Source organism: Chelonoidis abingdonii, chromosome 3 (assembly GCF_003597395.2).
Source record: "Chelonoidis abingdonii isolate Lonesome George chromosome 3, CheloAbing_2.0, whole genome shotgun sequence".
Lineage (NCBI taxonomy): Eukaryota > Metazoa > Chordata > Testudines > Testudinidae > Chelonoidis > Chelonoidis abingdonii.
In genome coordinates, this window is record NC_133771.1 from 48,992,012 (window position 1) to 49,013,050 (window position 21,039).

A 21,039-nucleotide genomic window follows, 5' to 3' on the forward strand; every position below is an offset into this window, starting at 1 on the left:
TTACCTCCTGCATGACGAGACTCTTGTGAGAAGGGTCCCTGAAGAGGGACGGGGAAAGTGGGTGGGTAGGAGGGGTAGAAAAGAACTGGAGGGTATAACCCCGTTCCACTGTGCTGAGGACCCAGCGGTCTGAAGTTATAGCAGGGAACAAAGGGAAAAGTTGGCTGGAGAACACTGGGAAAGATGGATCTGGGGAACAGTCTGGTAGGTCACCCTTGGGCGCACCCTCAAAATGACTGTTTTGCCCCTGCTTACTATGGGTTGAGCCAGACTGGGCAAAGGGTGGAGGTAGGTGGCTCGGGCAGTGCTTGTAACCTTTGGCTCATTTATGGGGCTGGTCCAGCTCAGGCTGCTCCTCTGGCCTGAGGCTGCTGTGGTTTGAACCACTTACGCACTGGGGCTGGGACTTAGAGACCTAGGGTTTTCGGGGTGGTGCAGGAATCCTTGAGATCATGCAACTTGCTGTCTGTTTCCTCTGCAAATAGGGCCCCGCCATCAAAGGGCAGGTCCTGCAATGACTTCTGGGCCTTGGTGGACAACCCAGAGAGGAACAGCCAAGAGACTCACTGCACAGAGATAGTGGAAGCCATGGTGTGGGCAGCAGCAGCAGTATCTGATGCTGCCTGGAGGGCTACCCTGGCCACAGTTGTGCCCTCATCAAAGATCACTTGGAACACCTTCTTGGAAACCTCAAGGAGTGACCCTTCGAATATGGCCATGGCTTGCCACATATTAAAGTCATATCGGCCAAGGAGGGCTTGATGGTTCGCCATTGTCAGCTGAAGGTTTGAAGATGAATAAAACTTATGCCAAAGAGATCCAGCCTTCTTGAGTCTTTATTTTTGGGAGTAGGTTGTCCTTGCCTCTCCTTGTGATTAACTGCCTCAACCACAAGGGAATTAGGGGCTGGGTGGGAGTATATGTACTCATGCTCTGGTTGGCACAAAGTACTTGCGTTCGGCCCTTTAAGAGATAGGGACCAAGGAACAGAGGGGTCTGCCAGAGGGCATTAGTGATTTTGGAAACCCCTTCATGAAAGGGTAGATCCACCTTGGCAGGAGCTGAGGAGCAGAAGACGTCAAATAGAGAGTCAGAGGGCTCTTCCAATTCCTCTGCTGGAAGCCCTAGGTTAGAAGCGACCTTCTTCAAAAATTCCTGGTGCACTTTGGCATCATCCTGAGAAACTGGGTAAGGGGGGCTCCATGATAGCCTCCTCCTGTGACATCTAAGACAATGCCGGTGCCACGGGAACCTCCACGTCCATTGGTGGTCTAGTAGCTTTCTTCCCTGGGTCCTCCTGGACCTGTGGGGTCCTTCCCCTAAAGTCTCCGGCACCAGAGGGGGACAGGAAACCGAGGCTGCTGGCCTGTCCAAGGCTCCTGACACCGATCAGGCAGCTTGGGAAGGTTGGGTGAACCCATAAGAGTTCCATGGATACCTTGGCGCCGGCCACTGCACTTGGGGACATGGGACAGGTTTCAGTGCCAATAATGTAGTCAGCACCGCCGGTACTGGGGCTTGTCCCACAGTCAGGGAAACTTGCTCCAAGCTGGAGGTACCAGTGGAGTGGTCGGTACCAGGTGACCAGGACTGGGCTGAGCAATGGCTCTTGTCCAACCAGTGATGGTCGCTACATCCCGAAGCCGACCTGTCTGAGCAAGACTGTCTTGGTCGGGCACTCATGGACTAATGACATTCAGCGGATCTGCATTGGATACCCAGCACTCCATGCCTCATGCTACTTGACCAGTTCCAGGATGTTGAATGGGACCACAGCTACTATGGGCCAGTTGCCAGGAGGATCATCCTGACTAGACTGACCTCCTTCTTGGGGACAGGTGATGATGGTGGTCTCTGGTGTCCAATTGTTCCTGGGATCAGTACCATGCCCTTGGAGATGGATGGGGCCAGTTCCGGAGTCCCTGCCAGGTGGAGTGTGCCTCAGAGGTTCTGTGCCAATCTACCAGCGAGGTACGCCTCATCGTGGCACACTCCAAGCCCTCTCCTTTCCCTTATGGGAGGTAGGAGACCTTCCCTGGAACTGTGGAGGGGGATGGGTGCCAGATCGCAAATGGCACCAGTGGAGCACTGCGCGTGGAGGCCACGGTTGTTAGAGAGCTTATTCCTTTACTTTCACCCTTCCCTGGTTCTTCTTGCATGAACAGAGAGCAACAATACTCGAAGTTCGAAGATGCAAACAATTTTGACACTTCACATTGTGGGATCTGAATAGAATTTGTAAATGTGACAATTGTGGTTAGCACTAGTAATTGTTCCATCCGGGACCAGGGAATTTTTATTCTTTTTGAATTAACCTGTAACACACACACAGAATTTACACATTCCCTTTTCCAATCCCCTGTTTATACCTTTTCATTTGCGTGCAGTGAACCCACTCCCGTTTATCATTCTCTGTACCCAATAATAGCAGACTGGGCCCTAGTTGGTCAAGGATGAGATAGGGGCCCTTCCATTTAGGAGCTGGGAATGGACGGTGTTGACCTGGAATTTTGTACATCACAAGGTCTCCCACCATGGGTAAATTACGCTTCCCGGGCAGGTCATACCATGCTTTGACTTTTGCTGCTCCTTGCTTATCTCGGAAGGCCACTGCCTGCTGTACCTGTTTTACGTGGTTGATTAGAGTTAAAATCCATTCTTGTGTTAAGCCGTGTGTAGTGACTTCCCCAGGTACTGGGGTAAGTAGATTTTCCCACCATTCCATGGGCCTTTTCATGAGAGCCTTGGATGGAGAAAATTCTGTGCCCTTTGATTCTCAGGCCCTTATTTTTATTAAGACAAAGGGCAGTAACTGTGACTAGTTTTTCTCTCCCATTTCCACTCCCTTTCTTAGCTTACTTTTAATGGTGCGATTTATGCACTTCACCTGCCCCGCAGCTGGTGGGTGATAAGCAATATGGAACAATTGTGTGATTCCAATGAGGGCTGATAGTTCCCCTAACAGATCTGACCGGAAAGCAGCTTCTTGGTCTGAGTCAATTACCTTTGGTGTCAAGTATCAGAGGGGTAGCCATGTTAGTCTGGATCTGTAAAAGCAGCAGAGAATCCTGTGGCACCTTATAGACTAACAGACGTTTTGGAGCGTGAGCTTTCATGGGTGAATACCCACTTCGTCAAACGCAGCCCTTTGGGACTCCTCAGCGAGTGAATACCTCATTTACCAGTATTGCAGCAGTTACCCAAGCAGTTTGATACTTTGTGGGGAAAGCTTTCACCCACCTGCTGAAACCATCCACTACCACCAACAGGAAGCGGTTTTTCCTGTGATCTGGTGGTAGGGGTCCTGTGTAATTAATTTATATATCCTTTCCCAAGGTCCCCTTGGGGCTTGTCTCATTAATTTTTCCCTTAGCACCTTGTGAGGTGGGTTGTGCCTGGCACAATTCAAACAACGTTCCAAATGTGATTTTAAATCAGCTGCCATTCCTGGCCACCAGCATAACCTTTTTAAAGTTCCCAGTGCCTTCTCAAACACGGGGTGTCTCCCTGCCAAGCTTTCATTCACCCAGCTTAAGAAAGCTGTCTGGCTTCCCTGGGGGCACAGCATTACTGGTCCCTCAGCTGTTAAGACACACCAAATTTCTTCCATTAGTTCCACCTTTGACATATGTCTTTTTCCAAGTTTTATGATGCCTGCCAGTTCTGGGTTAGATTTTTGCAACTCCCGAATTCGCCCTCCACGATATGTATCCACCCCCTATCCACCCACTGCTATAGGCATACTTTCTTCTGGATCCCAGGGCCATGGTGGTGTCTCTGTTGCAGCCCATTTGGCCTCTGCATCAGCCAGATTATTCCCTTTGCTTAGGGGTCCTGTTTTTTTGTGTGCCTTTACCTTTATGACATTGATCCGTGTAAAACGGTGACTGAGCTCCTCCACTCGCTTCCACCAGTTAGCATGCTTGATTGTGGAGTCATCTGTAGCTTTGAAATGATTATCTGCCCACCATCTTAGCATTAATGTGGCCCCACGAAATACATAATCTGAATTTACCACCACCCAACACTCTGGTTCAAATCTGGGATCCACTTTATTTAAAGCTGTTAGCAAGGCTGCCAGTTTTGCCTCCTGAGCTGGCCTTGCTTCCAGTGAGAAACCAATGGTGCTGACTGTTTCATTTCCTCTGATTTCCACAACAGATAAACCTGCAGTTTTCTGTCCCCTCGATACCTACAACTTTCATCTAAAAACCATACCAGTGTCCCCTCCTTTACCTGATTGGGGTTAGCTGCCCAAAACACTTGATGTTGGGTTTTACCTGGGCTGGCTTTACATTGGTGTGGGGTGCCAGCCAGATGTAATCCGACTACCCAGACTATGGGTTCCTTTAACACTTCTGCTTTAAGTGTTTTCTGCCTGTAGAGCCAGCAACCATTTGGCAATACGCTGCCCACTCACCTGTCCCTGTAAGATAGTATGCATGTTTAACAGCCACAGGGGGTCATGATGAGATTGGACTATTAGTTTCTGCATCCCTGTGAGGTATTTGAATTTCCCTACCCCGGGTAGGTGCACAACAGCACCTTTTCACACCACCCATACTTCAGTTCCACAGCACTCAAAAGTCGAGAGGCAAAGGCCACAGGTCGGTCCTTTGCTCCATACTCCTGTGTTAATGCACAACCGATGGTATTGTCAGATACCAAAGGGTACAAATAAAAGAGTTTCTCCGCATCCGGGGAGGCCAGCACTGGAGCACTGGCCAGGTTTTTCTTTAGCACTCTCACTGCCTTAGTACATTCTTCTGACCATTCCCAAGTTGAGGCTCGGGTTAGGTCAAATAGAGGCTGGGCTATTTCTGCATAATTGGCCACAAAATTCCTGCAAAATTTAGTTAGACCCAGAAAACTTTGCAAACTTTTAACATCCATAGGCAGTGGTAGTGACTGGATCAGTTGCACCCATCCCTTATCGATTTCCCTTTCCATTTGGGACACTTCCACTCCTAAGTAGGTCACTTTTGTCTGTCCCATCTGAGCCTTTTTTCCATTGACCTTTAAGCTTGCTTTTGCCAAAGCTTGCAGGACCTGCTCGGTTAGTTTCCTGTCTTCTTCCTCTGTCTTTGACATTAGCAACAGATAGTCTACATATTGTATGCACCTTGCTGAATCCACCCCCTCTAGAGCCTGTCTCATGTATTTGTGAAAAATTGCAGGGGAGTCCCGATATCCCTGGGGTAGGACTGTCCAGCAGAATTGTTTGCCCTCCCATGTGAATGCAGTTTTATACTGACACGAGGTAGTTAGTGGCAGAGACCAAAACCCATTTGCTACGTCCAACACAGTGAAAATTTGGAATTGAGGTCCATTGCAGGCTAGCGTTTTAGGGTAAGCTGCCACTACTGAGGCTGGTGAATTGGCCAGAACATTTAGTGCCCTGTAATCCACAGTGAGGCACCAGGTGCCGTTTGGCTTTCTCATTGGCCACACGGCAGCATTACAAGGGGATGCAACTGCTTGAATTAGTCCCCTCTGTTCCAATTTCCCAATAGTTGCCCCCACCTCTGCCAGTGCCTCCCGAGGAATGGTATATTGTTTCTGTGGGGGAGGATCCCCTTCCTTTAGCAGTACCTCCATGCTGCCCCTACCACAATCCAGGTTATCCGTGACCCTCACAGGGATGTGTTCCCACCCGGCCAGGGGTGATGGGAGGGCATGTGCTGCTTTAATGGTCATAGTGGCTATCCCCATAGGAATGGTATAGTCCTGACCATCCTGTGTCTGCCTCAGTAAACACACCCAATTGGCTAAGTCCAGTACAAGTCCCAGCTTGTGTAAATTTCCTGTCCCTAACAGATTTAGCATATTATTACAACCCCACATAATCTCCCCTTCCCCCCAGACTCCTTTGATCTGTCCCCGCCTCAGGGTTAACTGTGTCTCCCCTCCCGTTGTCCCTACAATTGTTACAGTTCCTTCTGAGGGCCTCCCCTGCCCCCATGTGGGTAAGCTGATGGCTGCTGCAGTGTCTATCAAAAAATTCCTTATGGGACTCCCTTTGATCACTTCCTGGAGCGTGGGGCAACCAGATGCATCCCATCCTAAACTGAGAACACGGACAGGATGCCTCCCAGGGCACCCCTACATCACAGCACCCACTTCTGTCTCTCTCACTGGTTCATAAGGGGGGGCGGGGGTCCTGGCACCAAAGACATTCCTGCCTCCAAGCAAAATTGTGTGTCTGGCATTTTAGGCAGCCCCAATCCCCTGGCCTCCGGGGCCACATTCCCCCTGATCTGGTAAGATCCTGGGTAGCCAGTCTAGCCTGCAGTTTCTGGATCTGTTGCTCTATAGCTGCCCGCTCATTCCTGACTACCCCTCCAAAGCCACGACCTCGCCCTCTACCTCCTTCCCTTTGGGCTGACCCACCTCTTTTTACCTTGTACTGATCCCCTTCAGTAATAACATGGACCAGCTCTCCCCCCGATGCATCTGCCTCCACACATGTGCCTGTTCCAGAAACTGGGGCAGCTGATTGGGAGCAAGTTCATGATGCTGCAACCTTAAATGTCCCATGAACTGAGGATCCCTCAGCTCCAACCATTTTTCCAGCAATTCCACACCCCTACTATGCTTCACACCCCCACCAGGTTCTGGTGCTCCTGTCTGGGGTATCACCCATGGGTCATTAGGGGATCCACCCAGCACCGTGCCCATGTCTGTATGCGATTAAGTGCATCTCGCCCTGTTTCCCTAGGGATTCGCTTTATCTTATTCATTCCCGCAGTAAGAGAATACACCCCAAACAACTGTTTTGCCACCTGTCCAGGGATTAGAAATGGGTGTGCCACTCCTGCCACATCAATTCCTAAGGTGCCCCGTCCCAAAAGACTACGCCATACGATTAGCTGGTTCTTACGAGTTAGACCCTCCATCTTCCTGCCCACCTCCACTAGCCACAGCACAAACTGATCCCAATTCTCCTGGGGTATCTTTCCAAAATGGCCCAGTACTGCCTCTCGGTCCTTCAGGGACAAAGGGCGGATTTCTGCCTGTTCTACTACTTGTGGGGCATGATTTCCCCACTCTGCAACTGGGGCCACTATTCCTGCCTTCTGTAGTTCCTTCCAGGTAGCCTCTCTCGCCGGGGCTGTAACAGTGGATCGCTGGCTTACAACATCCACTGGCAGTGGTGGGTACAGTTTTTTCAGGATAGGGTGATGGAGGTGTCTTCTTTAGCTCCATTAGTGGGGCGGATGGTCTGGAGTCCCCAAGTCCTTTGCCCCCATGTTTACATTGATACAATTCCTCCTCTAAGTCTCCGACTCTCCCCAGCAGTTCTTCCCTCTCTCTCCAGATTGCCTCACAAGACTCCACTGTCCGTGCAGCATCCCGTGCCTTCAAATCTGCCACCTCTACTGCTAACACAGATTTTTCTGTTAAAATCCATTGCTGATCCACAATCCCCTCCATATCCTTAATGTGTTGGATGGGATCGGCTTCCCTTTTTACCCAGTATGCCATCCCAGCACACAAACCTTGTAATACCATTCCCCTTTTCCTACATTCCTTTCTCTTGGGGTCTCCCAAAACTTCCCCTATCTCCTTCTCAATCTCATCCCAGGTGGATCCCTACACCTGGTATGGGCCCTGGTTCTTCCTTATCCATTTGTTCAAAAAAATCTGTTACCCCAGCTTGCCAGAATCCGCAACTACCATCACGAGAGTTCGCCATACCCACTCCAAGCAGCTGTGAGGACTGTTGGAGAGAGGGACTCACAAGCTGCCACTCACCTATCCAATGAGATGCATCAGAGTCACGGCACCAAGATGTTAGAGAGCTTATTCCTTTACTTTCACCCTTCCCTGGTTCTTCTTGCATGAACAGAGAGCAACAATATCCAAAGTCCGAAGGTGCAAACAATTTGATGTTTATTGGGGTGAACTTTTAGCAAGCTTAAATTTAAGGTTTTTTTTCTTATTTTTTGAATTTCAACATACTTTTTGTTTGCCCCTAATTTATATAGTAATATTTTTAGTTATACCTTAACCAATTATTCTACTAAAATTTACCTAACTAATTCTAACATATTGTAACACGATTAGCTAACCAATTATATCCCACCACCTTTATTAGTTTATATCTAGCAAAATTAATTATACAGCAGAGAGAAACAATTACAGAACCAGACAGAGACCATGCAAATAAACATACAAAACAATACGGAAGTAAGGATTTTACAACTACATTTATACAGACATAAGGGTTTTTCAGCTGTATCTATTGATAAGTGAGTTTTTACCAGACAGGATGCGATTAAACTAAGTTTTCTTTTACATCTCTAGGCTTTTCCCTTTCTCTGGAGGTGATAGATCGAATCATCTTTCTAACAGTCCCAGATTGCCTTATTTTAATATGACTAGTTTGGAATGTGAGGACCTGACCATACATTTTCCAGTTTATGGCTGCTAAAGAACCAGGCCTCAGACTGTCACAGTAAGAGAAGGCCACTATACAGACAGTGATTTTTGATTCTTTCTTTTATACCTCTATAACTAGCTAAGTGATAAGAATACACCTAAAATCTTAAAGTATAGACCTTTGTAAACAGGCCTGAATATCTATATCCTAACAACGGCGCTCAGTGTGGAGTCAGACCACTGCTCCAGTGCTGGAGTGAGTGCCAATTTTCAGACGGATATCGTGTTTTCAGATGGATATCGTGCTCCTTCTTAGTCCTAAGGTTTAAAGGACTTGCAAATACAGCACTGGTCACTTATGTGCCCTTCGCCTAAGCACCTTAGGCAGATGGTATGTGGGACTAACAAAAAGTTGAGAACTACTACTAAGGGTAACTAAGAAACTACTAACTATATACAACTATATTACAGGTTTTCAAAGTTCACAGAACAGAAAACGAAACAACGCTAGCCGAAGCAGCAGATGTTCCAGCACCGTCACTGGCGGCAAGAAGGAACTCAAAGTTGGGTGTGCCAGCAGAGCCCCTTATACTGCGCCATGCAAGCCCCACTCCAGGGGGTGCCAGAGCTGGTCCTTTATGGATACTGCTGAGGGAAAAACTTCCAGCACCAGTGCATGTGGCAAGCACACACACCTAATATGGACTGGACATGAACAAGGCCTCGAAGAAGAAGGGGTGGAACGGGGGAGGGGCTCCAGGCTTGGAACTCCAGTCCGTGCAGAAAGTTTCACTGTGGCCCCAGCCAGGGCCAAGCTTTCAGCCTCTGGCCTGAGGCCATGCCAGGGCTGAGAGCAACAAGTGGAGGCAGGGCCTCAGCCGCAAGAGGTGGGGCACAGGGCTAGTCTCCTCAAAGGGAAGCTTCACTTGCCACCCATGTCAGGCAGAGTTATTTGCTGCAGTGCTTAGGAGACATATCTGATTCGCAGACTTGTGCCCAGTCCAGTAGACCCTAGTTGCTATCAGTGCTCTTGCAGCATTTTGCACCATTACTGCAGAATTCTGCCATGGGAAATGCCAGGTATTAATTATTATTATTTGAGTGTCACTGTTTCCACTCGCACTTCCTATCCTGCTCCTTTGCTGACGAACAATCATGTCTTGCTCTTTTGACATTTGGACACTATTCATTTGCTTTGGGACATGGCTTTATCATTTCGCCAGAAAAACGAAACAGTTCAAAGCCATTTCTTTTTGTTTTCCTCCTGCCCCCCTGCGATCCCATCCTCCTCTTGATTTGCTGGTAAAACACCAGTGGCTTAGATGGGGGCGTGGAGCTTTAAAATATGTACTTCAGAACATACAATGAGGAAAATAAGAGAAGCCGTGAAAAAGGAAGATACCTGCTTTATCTGAGACATGTTTTAAAAGGGCTGTGTTTGTGATGCAAGCTGGATTAGCCATAGCCTGCTGTAGAGAATCACATTTCACTTCAGTTCCTCAGGATGAAAAGGTGATGCTGGCTAATTTGAACCTAATAATTAAGACCCCATTTCAAAAACTCAGTCAGTTAAGCTCTATTCTCTTTCCCAGTCTGTAGGCCTTGGTTTGTTGTTGTTAATCAGGACACAGAGAAATTACTTTCACCCCAAAGCTTGCAGTTTCTTTGCTGGAAGCAAAACAGTGATCTGATTTTGCCTGATGGAAGAGGTTTTTATGTCTGCTGGACATCAGTGCGGGAATGCCTTCCAGAAGAGAGGAGTTTAGCACAGCTCCCTAGGGTGGGACAGGCAGATTACTAACAGAATAAGAGGGGCCCAGCTGGGGGTCCAGCTACAGTGATGGATCTCATTCACTCCAGGGACATGTTTAGCAGGCAAGGATTCTCTCTTGGGGAGCCACATAAGGGTATAGGTTGTTTGGTTTTTTTTGCAGGGAAGGGGGAAGGGTTAAGTTCCAAAGAGACATATTTGAAATCTTTATAAAATAGATACTACATCACTGGTCCCAAACGCTGTAGTGACTCACTCCATTGTAAACGCTAGCCTTAGAGATCATTATTGCAGAGCACTGCAATATTGCTCTCTGTAAGGGTTGCTTACTCGTGATCTCTGTTTACGGGGGAAGCTTACCTTTTTTTCTCCATGTACACATTCTGGAGAGATGAACTACTCTAGTTTGCGCTCTTATAATGCCTTTCACTTCACCAGTGAATTATACCTCCTACCATCCCTCTGTAAGTATCACTATCCCTCCTTTGTATAAGGGAAAATGGGCAAAAAACATAAGATTTGCCCAAGATCACAAAGGAGGCAAGTGTCAGAGTTGCAGGGCTGTAAACAGGTTGGGACGAGAGGGGGCAAAGCCATGGGGGGTGGAAAAATGGGGCAAAAAATTACCAGAAAAATGATAGGGGGCACAAATATGTTTGTTCATCCCAGGCAGTAGAATTCCTTATTATGGTTCTGGCTGCATCCACATAGGAGAGTGCTTAAGCGACACATCCCCCTTAATGGCTGATTAGGTGTGATTGCTCCTACAATCCTTATGGACTCCTTTATGAAAGGAGATTATATATATATTATATATACATAAAACCTTTTATATGAGAGAATTTCACATCAAGCACTTGTAACAATAATACATTATACACATTTTATTACCACCTGTGCCATCACAGCTTTATTGATAATACTAGAAGTTAACACTGACCCACATATTCTCCAAACATATTGCCTAAAAAACCATTTACCATTTTTGGAAAATGTATTAATGGATACTAAAGCCATAGAAACTACTTACCTTTACACCCTGTGTCCCAGGCATGCCTGGGTACCCTGGTTCACCTGGAGTACCTGGTCCTCCTTGTTCTCCCTGAGTAATACAATAGCTCCATAAGTATCATTGATGTGCTGTGTGTAAAAACACAGATTGCATGTTTTTTCAAGATCTCTTCAGGTTTGGCTATGATACTCAGATTTCTATATTATGATGGTGATTGAGCTGAAACCTCTGTTGTTTTTTGTATGCTGAATACAGCCATACTGACTAAAAGCCACAGCAATGCTCTCATTCTTGATTTCTCAACTCATTTGTCCAACATGCAAAAGACTTACCTTGACTTTTACCTAGGTGGGATTTTTTTCTTTGTAATATTACACAAATGATACGGTTTCTAGTAATGGCAATGTCAAGCAATTTAGTTTTCAACAACTTCATTTTAACAATTAGAGTAAATGCATCTTATCACATTCGACTATATTCATTATGTACCATTCCAGAATATTGGGCCTGATTTTATCTTACCATATATCCTCGTTCATAAGTCAAATATTTTAAGTTAAAAAGTGACACATCAAAGAGCGGGGGTTGGCTTATAAACAGGTCTACACCAAAATTTGATCATTTTAAACTCTATGGAATCATTGAATTGAATATCTAATACAGGATCGGCAACCTTTTGCATGCAGCCCACCAGGATAAGCACCCTGGTGGGCTGGGCTGGTTCGTTTAGCTGCCGCGTCCACAGGTTCACCCAATCGCGGCTCCCACTGGCTGTGGTTCGCTGCTCCAGGCCAAAGGGGGAAGCAGGAAGTGGCGGCCTAAACCTAAATCTGTGTAAAAGAGTTTACCCAAAATGTACCTCAGAAACTATTGCACTTTTGACACTCCCCGTTTTACTGTGAATCTTCAATAACCTGCACAAGTTCCATTTGATTTCTTCCTAGACAGGGCATTGTGGGCTCAACATTCAGCTGAAGATAAGAGTCTAAGACGCTAATTTTTTGACAAGCCAGTTTCTCCCGTCTGATCCTTCCCTTCCCTTCGCTCTTCTTGACAAGGCACTGTACTGACCCTCCCAAAGGACTGTATTACACGAAGACCACAAAGTCATCCTTAGACCAAGAGATAAACTAGGCTACTCTGGAGTGCTGCTTTCCAATCAGATCAGGTATTTTGGATCTTCCCTCTGACATTATAATTTGGTACCATTAGGTCATGATTAGTATCCGCATTGTTATTTGCTAACTTTTTGGATTCTTTATCTAAAAATATAAGAAAGAACCAGCAAGTGCTGATAAATGTATTATCTACATTTTTGGTACACACAAGTACCAAGAAACAATTTACATCAGGGGTTCTCAAACTGGGGGTTGGGACCCCTCGGGGGGTCGCAAGGTTATTACATGGAAGATCATAAGCAGTCAGCCTCCACCCCAAACCCTGCTTTGCATCCCGCATTTATAATGGTGTAAAATATATAAAAAAGTGTTTTTAATTTATATGGGGGGGTCGCACTTAGAGGCTTGCTGTTTGAAAGGGATCACCAGCACAAAAGTTTGAGAACCACTCATTTACACTATATGTGTGCCTGTATGTAAAGTTCCATAGTACAGATCAGAACAAACTATCTGTGCAGATGCAACGTAAACAATGGCCCAGACACTAAGATGCTGTAAAATGGCATAGATTCGCTGATTTCACCCCAGGATCTGGTCATGTATTTGTAAGAATCACCCATTAAATCCAATCTGGAGTAAATTTGTTAATTATTGTTTCCATTTTGAAACAAAACTACCTTGTAACCAACAAGTAAATCATGGAACATTGTAATCATAATATCCTTGACTGGAATATTTCTAGATGAAGGTAAACCATATTTACCTTGACTCCTGACGATCCTGGTTTCCCTTGTATTCCAGGTTCACCTTTATAGCCCTATTAATAAAACAACATAATTGTGTGGTTGAGAATATCAAATATAAAGAGATCCTGTTTGAAAACCTTCTGTCACAAAAGGGCACTTAACATGTGTGTGACAGTAACAATCCAGCCCTCCGAAACTTGGGGCATTCTAAATGATCAGTACTCCTATTTTAACAATGCACTTGTAACCTCTCACCTGCCGGCCCACATTAAAACCCCCCATTCATCGTAATGTCCTTGAGGTTTAAACCCTCCCACAGTGACAAGTGCACTGAAAACCCTGCCTCTATCCCCAAGTGGCAATGACTGACCTTCCCTTCCCCAGCAGCAAACCTTCCCTCACCAAATATACTATGATATTTTCATATATCGGCTTGATGTTCCCACACATCTTACTTAGCAAAGGGCCTTGCAAATCCTATGATTTCTCTGAGTAAAAAATATTTTGGTCCTATAGAACAACTCACATTTTCAGTTTATCAGATCTTCATTAAAATTAAAGAGGAGTTAGTGCTTAACCTGATCTTGGCTGTGTATAAATATCAATATAAGTTTTTGGAAGCACTGCAGGATCCAGCTCCATATATAGAGCATAAGAGACTAATGCAACTGTTTTCTCAGAACAGCCTCATCTATCGCATTTTAAAATCAAATGTATTTATTTTTGGATGTGCTCATTCTTGGCCTAACTCTGCTCCCACTGAAGTCAATGGGAGCAGAGTCAAGCCAACGTTGAGCACTTTTGAAAATCCACCTGCAAAATAAGACTTAAAATAATATTTATATGCTTCTAAGCATGATTTATACAACTGAAAGCATGTATATATGGATAGAGCAACAAAGACTAGAAGAATTAAAACTCAACTTCTAAAAGTTTTGAGGACCATATCATGTAGTGCTTACTCAGCCAAAACTCCACTCATGTTAAATCTGAAGGTTATCCGAACAGTCAGATCTGGATTTATATAACAACCATTTTAGTTACATAAGTACATGGGTCTAAATCATTCCTGCTATAACGCTAATGCAATCAATAAAGTTACATCTGAAATAAATTGGGCTCAATGTTAGAGGGAAAGAGCAGCACATCACTTTAACATAATTAAAACATAAATAATTTGAAAACAGGCTGAAAGTTCTGGTTTATACTAAGTATTACTTGGCCCCTAGTATTGAGGAACATTTTTCAAGATTCCAAGGCTCAAAAAAAGTACCCCAAACTATTTCTGAAGAAGTACCAATGCCTCATAACACAACAGGCAATCGTTGCTACATCTTACCAAGACTATCTTGTACTTAGAAATTGGACTATCACAGACATGGGAAATTATAGTTATATTTTCAGTGTGTTTATATTAAAATAAATAAGCATATGACACAGAGTACTATAACTTTGTTATAATGATCCATAAGGCAATGAATACTCTTGATGTCATTTGTCCCATTCAAAGTAAAACAGAGTAAATGACCTTACCTTAGGCCCAGATGATCCAGGTTGGCCAGATGATCCTGCAGGTCCCATCACTCCCTATTTATTTAAAAAGAAAAAATGACATTTCTAAAATTAGCTAAGGGAGAGATAGCTGGCCCAGTTTTATTGCTTATTACATTTATCACAGAATCGTAAATAAATACGGCTGGAAGAGACCTCAAGAAGTTATCTAATCCATATCTCTATGCTAAAATAGAACCAAATATACCTAGACTATCCCGGACAAATGTTAGTCTAACCTGTTCATAAAAATCTCTAATGATGGGGATTTCACAACCTCTCTTGGTAATGATTCCAGTACTTAACTATCCTTATCGATTTCTCCTTATCCTTTTTAGTTAGGTAACAGGAAAATCTAATATCTCTCTTGCTGAAGATCAAACCCATTACTTCTTGTCCTACCTTCAATGGACATGGAAAATAACAGATCACTGTCTTAACATATCTGAAGACTTATCAGCCCCACCCCCCGCCCTCACTCTTATTTGCTGAAGACTAAACATACCCATCCTCATAGGTCAGGTTTTATCATTTTTGTTGTTCTCTGGACTCTCTCCAATTTGTCCCCATCTTAAAGTGTAGCAACCAAAACTGCACACAATACTCTAGGTAATAATATTAAAATAAAAATAATTCATTATAAATTAAAATAATAAATTATTTTTAGGTGAGGCCTCATTAGTCCTGAGTAGAGTGTAGCAATTACCTCCCTTAAATAACACTCTTGTTAACAGACTTAGAAATATGTTAGCTTTTTCAGCAACTGCATCACACTGTTGGCTCATATGCAATTTGAGATCTACTATAACCTACAGATCCTCTTCTGCAGAGCTACTGTTTAGCCAGTTATTTCCTTTTTTATAGCTCTGCATTTGATTTTTCCTTCTTAAGTGTAGTCCTTTTTGGATTTCATCTTGTTGGTTTCAGACCAGTTCTCTAGTTTGTCAAGGTCCTTTTGAATCCTAATTTTCCAAAGTGCTTGCAACTTCTCACAGCTTGGCGTATTCTGCAAATTTTATAAGAATGATCTTCACTCCCTTGTCCAAGTCATTAATGGAAATATTTAACAGTATCAGACCCCACTAGCTACATCCTGATCCAAACATAATACACCCAGGGCCTTCTAGGATGTGGAATAACATATTCAGGGGAAAGGTGTGTCTGCCATGGAAGTCTCAATAAAAAAGAATTGTGATGATAAATTCTAAATTTGCTCATAGGAGGACACTTCATGAAATCAGCAGCCTACATCCTGTGGTCTGCTTTTTAGCACTATCTGAACATCCTGTATAAGGCTTAATTGTCCAGTGAGTGGAGTAATCATAGAATCATAGGACTGGAAGGGATCTCGAGAGGTCATCTAGTCCACAACTCCAGATGATGTGGTAGAAGATTTTCCTCAGCCTCCAATACAAGTTTTTAAAAACCCAAACAGAACTGGGATTGGAGGGTGTTTCTCCCACTTCCTGATCATCAGAAAACAGGATGCGGCCTTCCCCAGTTGCTACCGTAAATGTGTCCACTCTCCTTTCCTAGTAACTGGGGGATTTGGGGAAGGAAAAGTTAATCACTGGGCCATATAACCACTGGCAGACTTCAGCATTGGTGCATCCACTAACAACTCCAATCATTTTAAAATACAGCACGTTCAACATACAAGTTCAAGTAGAGCCTGTAAAAGAATGTCCCCCTCTTTTGCCAGATACCAGTGACAGAGAATCATGAATAACAAAATCCACAATTGCATTTGTTCCACTGAAACCTAAAAATTGATAGTTGCTAAGCTCCTGCCTGGGCTTCTCTTTTTTCTATATAAAGTTATTCCCAGCTGTATTTTGGAAAAGATAAATCTTATTTTTAAATCATGTTTTCCAAGAGGGAATTCTCATTTACAGTACTTTTCACATCAAGTGTTAATATATGGTTTTTTCACAACTTCTCACTTTCATTTTGACTCCAGAACTGCAGGTATCAATAAAAATTATAGATTAGACAGAAAGACAGACAGACACACACACACACTTGGAAATAAGAGTAAATAAAGGAAAGTCTCTTTAATGAGATACTTTTTGTCATCTAAGCATATCAATCCATGGAAATGGTCAAATATCTGGAAAATATATTTTCATATTCATGAAATCTTATTCCTATTCTTCTCCAGTCTTTCCAATGCCTCTTTTTGTTACTCTTATTTCCAGGAACATTCAGATAAACATTTTCTGTTTATAAGAACATTGTGGGTAGTCTATAATTCAAACGACTATCTACTTCATATGTGTACAAGCAATCACTTCCATACAGAAGTGAATATTAGAACCTAATTTTATTCAGAGGACATTGGGCAATGAAACTACCTCTATTCTTTTTCTAAAATTCCATGGGGTTTTAAACTTTCATTTAGTGATTTACTAGAGATGAACAGCGAGGATTTTAGACTAAAGGACAGCAACCGTCATATGGCACCCCTTCCGTTAGTGCTTCGCTGCATTATGTATAAGGCCAAGATCATATGTAGCATTCCAGTCTGCATCCCTGCAATTTACATACGATAGTGCTACCTTTGAGTCAAACATTATAATGCATCTTCAGTAAAATGTAAAAGCTGTCACTGTTAGCAATTAAAGGCAAATTAGACTTGTGGCAAGATTTAGAAACCTATTCAGAATGGACCTACATGTCATATTTAAACTAATTTCTGCATAATTTATAGCAACAATACTTTGTGCTTACAGTGGTCACCATGAGGAAGTCAATATTTATCAACAGGTCCCACAGATTTTTAACTGAAATACCACATTTTCCCCATACTTAGACTAGGAGTTATGGTGTGGTCACTGCACAGTAGTGACTAATCATTACTGACCTGATAGTGTTCTCTAATGTATGTAGCACTTTCAATTTGAGGAGCTTAAAGTGCTTTACCAACATTAATAAATTAATCCTCTGAGCAATCCTGTGATATATAATACCTGCCTATATCACAGGGCTATTCAGAGGGTTCATTTGTTAACGTTGCTAAAGCACTTTGAGCTCCTCAGATTGAAAGTGGTTCATTTTCTTTCTCATCCACTTCTCGGTCTGGAAATTGTGTATGCAATGTAATGTTTTGGTAGGATTCTTTAATATATATATTAATATCTATACACTGCTTTAGAGATGGCAAGGTTGAAGTGAGGTTATTCAAGGTTACAGAGAAAGTCTGCAGCAGAGAGAGAGGAATAAATCCCAGGTGTCCTGACTTCCAGTCTTGTGATTTAAATCAAGAAACCAAGTTTTATCTATGTCATGCACAAAATTACAAGAACATGATCTTACATAGAACTGATATTCTGAAAATAAAACAATTTTCTGATGCAATGTGGGGAAAGTTTAACTGAACAAATCCAAAAATTATGGCATATAAAATTAAAAGAGGAGACTGTGTGCTAAAATTTTAATGTTACTCCCCTATTTTTCCAGGGCTGACTATATTTATATGGCAGAAAAATTAATAAATTGTTGATGTTGGCAGTGTAATTGGGATAATTGTTACTTAAGAAGAACTTGTTACTGAATAGTTTCCCCAGTGTATTAAGTATAAACAATCAACTAGCTTTCCATCTGTTTTTCCCCCCCATCTGGAATAAATATATTTAGTGTGACTAATACAAGGAAAAATCCACTCTACTTTTTTATTGAATTTCCCTATGTTACACAAAACATTCAAATCTTCCATGCATCAATGACTTATTTTTAATCACGTGATAGGAGATATGATAAATCAAATTGATTGAAGATCTCAGGAAATTATATTCCACCAGATAACCAGGACCAGATGGCTTTCATCTATGTGTTCCAAAGAAAATATGAACAAAGTATGGTAGGTGAGTTACTGAAAAAATAAACTCTTCAATTCTGCAGACCTAGAAGCTGTGACAATGTGACTACAAAGGAACCCACCCAGAAACTCCAAAACAGAAGAAAGTGATGCAAACTCAGAAACCAAGAACACAAACCATGTAGACTGGTTTTATACACAAACATAAGGAAATCCAGTCTAGCACATGCTCCTTCACATCCCCCCTGCATCCTGTAGTCAGACAACCCACTCACACCTATACCAATGGTAAATAACCTGCAGTGTGAGACAACATGTGGGTGGGAAAGTTTCACACAAGGCAGGCACAAGAGTCAGGACCCCTGATCTGGTGTGGCCTTGCTGCCTGGTCACCCCTCAAACCAGGGCATGGCTAGTGTGGGGTGAATTTTTTTGGATGAATAGTTTATTCCATGAAAAATGTTGTTTTAGTTAACCCAAAACTATTAATAATAGTTAATAATTAATTAATAAATTTGACGCAATTCATTTTGGCCAGTTTCAGAAAAGTACATGTGTCCTTATACTCTTTAGCCTAGAGGTTGTTACGGATGCAGCAAACCCACTGGAGGGATTTGAATCTGCAACTCCGGCTAGCTCTCTAGTGAGTGCCTTAATTACCAGGCTATAGAGTTATTCTCTTGCTCAGGTTCTTTCTTTGACTCAGTGAATCGTTAAGTAATGATTAAGAACAATCTATACCAGAATCATCTATAATCTGGTGGTGAGAGTGGTCTAGGGTGACCAGATGTCCTGATTTTATAGGGACAGTTCCAATATTTGGGGCTTTGTCTTATATAGGCTCCTATTACCCCCCATCCCCTGTCCCGATTTGTCACACTTGCTGTCTGGTCACCTTAGAGAGGTCAGATTTGAGGGGAAGATCTGAGTTTAAGTCCCTGGCCCAGAAAGAGGATTCCAACATGGGTCTCCCAAATTGCAGGCAGATGCCCTAATCACTGCTAAGGTTAAACAGGTTAGACTTTCATACAAAGTTGATTTTTCTGATTTGCTGACAAGTTCCAAACATTTCTGGAGCCAATTCAAATATTTTTTCTGATTGCTCAGTTTTCCGGGTGAATTAAAAAAAGCTATCACCCGCCCAGCTGCTAACCTCATTGCCATGGCTCCACACCCTTTCCTTTAAAGCCAAACATGCTTGCAAGCAAGTTGATTTCCACAAGGGCCACTCAGGGCTGTGCTACCCTGCTAGCCATCAACTCAAGCTAAACATGGCTAAAACAGGACTCCTAATTCCCCACCTTTGTCCCCTGCCGAAAAGCCATTCTACTATCTCTTTTCTCAGCCACTGTGAACACCACCACCATCCTGCCTGTCATTCAGGCCCATACCTTGGGTATCACCTTTGACTCAGACCTCTCTCTAGGTCCTCACATCCAGGCTATATGAAAATTTGGTTGATTCTTTCTGCATACCATCTCTAAGATGTGGCCTTTCCTATCCATCCCCACAGCTAAATATCTCGTCCATGCTCTCATCATCTTGTGTCTCAGTTACTGCCTCATACTTCTCTATGGCTTTAACGAATGCAATCTTGATCTGTTTGTATCCATTGAGAATGCTGCTGCAAAAATTATTTTCCTAGCCCATCGCTTTGAAAATATATCCCCAATCTGTTTGCATCCCTCTGCTGGCTTCCCCTTCTCCACTGCATCAAACATAAACTACTTGTCTTCATTTTTAAGGCCCTTCATGATCTATACCACTCTACATATCATCTCTTCTTTGCTACTGAGATATTGATTTTCCTCTGATTAGCCCATGATACCAGCCTGCACTGCCACTTGTTAAATCTTCTTCTCCTGTACTCCCCTTCACCAATGCTTAGGAGCAGCTCTCAAACATCCACAAAGCTACCTCAGTATCCTCCTTCAAAACCCTCCTCAAAATTCTCATTTGCTGTGATACCTACAAAAAAGTTTGACAAATGTTGAATTGCTCATGTGCAGAGACCACAGCCTATCACACAGACCAATATGGCCTCATTGTTTCCTTGTAGTCCTCTGTCTATCTATCTGTGTCTATGTGTTGTCTCGCCTTATGCTTAGATTGAAAGCTCTTTTGTTCTGCGTTTGTATAGAGGCTAGTGCCCATGTAGTCCTGGTCCATGACTGTGGCTCCCAGGCAATATGGTAATACCAATAATTAGACCTGTGCTGTTTAAACTACTCAATACCATTCATATTCATTGATGAGTTCTATGGTCTAGATGTCATAGTAGGCAGCTTATTAATGAGCAATGGCAGACGAAAAGCAATACAATATTATGTTGAAATAACAAGTAAATGAGCAATCACGCAAATACATACCTCTATTAAAATTGTTGATAAAGCCTTCCCCCCTTGAACAATTGTTCAATTTTGGTCACCTCATCTCAGAAAAAAAGAGATGGTAGAAATGTTCTATTTCTACTAATGGTCAATGAAAGAATATTAGAGAAACTGGTGGGAAGGAGAGCATGCAGGTACTACCTTGGAGTAGATTATGCTCGTACTAAGAACTTGGTAGAAAGGTAAAGTGAAAGTGTTTTGAATGCCTGAGACTACTCTGTTCCTACTCAGATAACATTTCTTTCAATTGGG

At 43.2% G+C, this 21,039-nt stretch overlaps 1 protein-coding gene across 1 annotated transcript in view; it reads right to left on the bottom strand.

Annotated features, from left to right (window-relative positions):
* Nucleotides 1-21,039, bottom strand: part of COL21A1 (collagen type XXI alpha 1 chain) — a 189,651-nt gene that overhangs the window by 31,243 nt on the left and 137,369 nt on the right. Inside the window, exons 20-22 of the mRNA XM_032771112.2 lie at nucleotides 14,563-14,616; nucleotides 13,047-13,100; nucleotides 11,184-11,255 (exon numbers count right to left, since the gene is read on the bottom strand). Of these exons, the coding sequence (XP_032627003.1) occupies nucleotides 11,184-11,255; nucleotides 13,047-13,100; nucleotides 14,563-14,616 (180 nt within the window). The remainder of the gene's footprint in view (nucleotides 1-11,183; nucleotides 11,256-13,046; nucleotides 13,101-14,562; nucleotides 14,617-21,039) is intronic.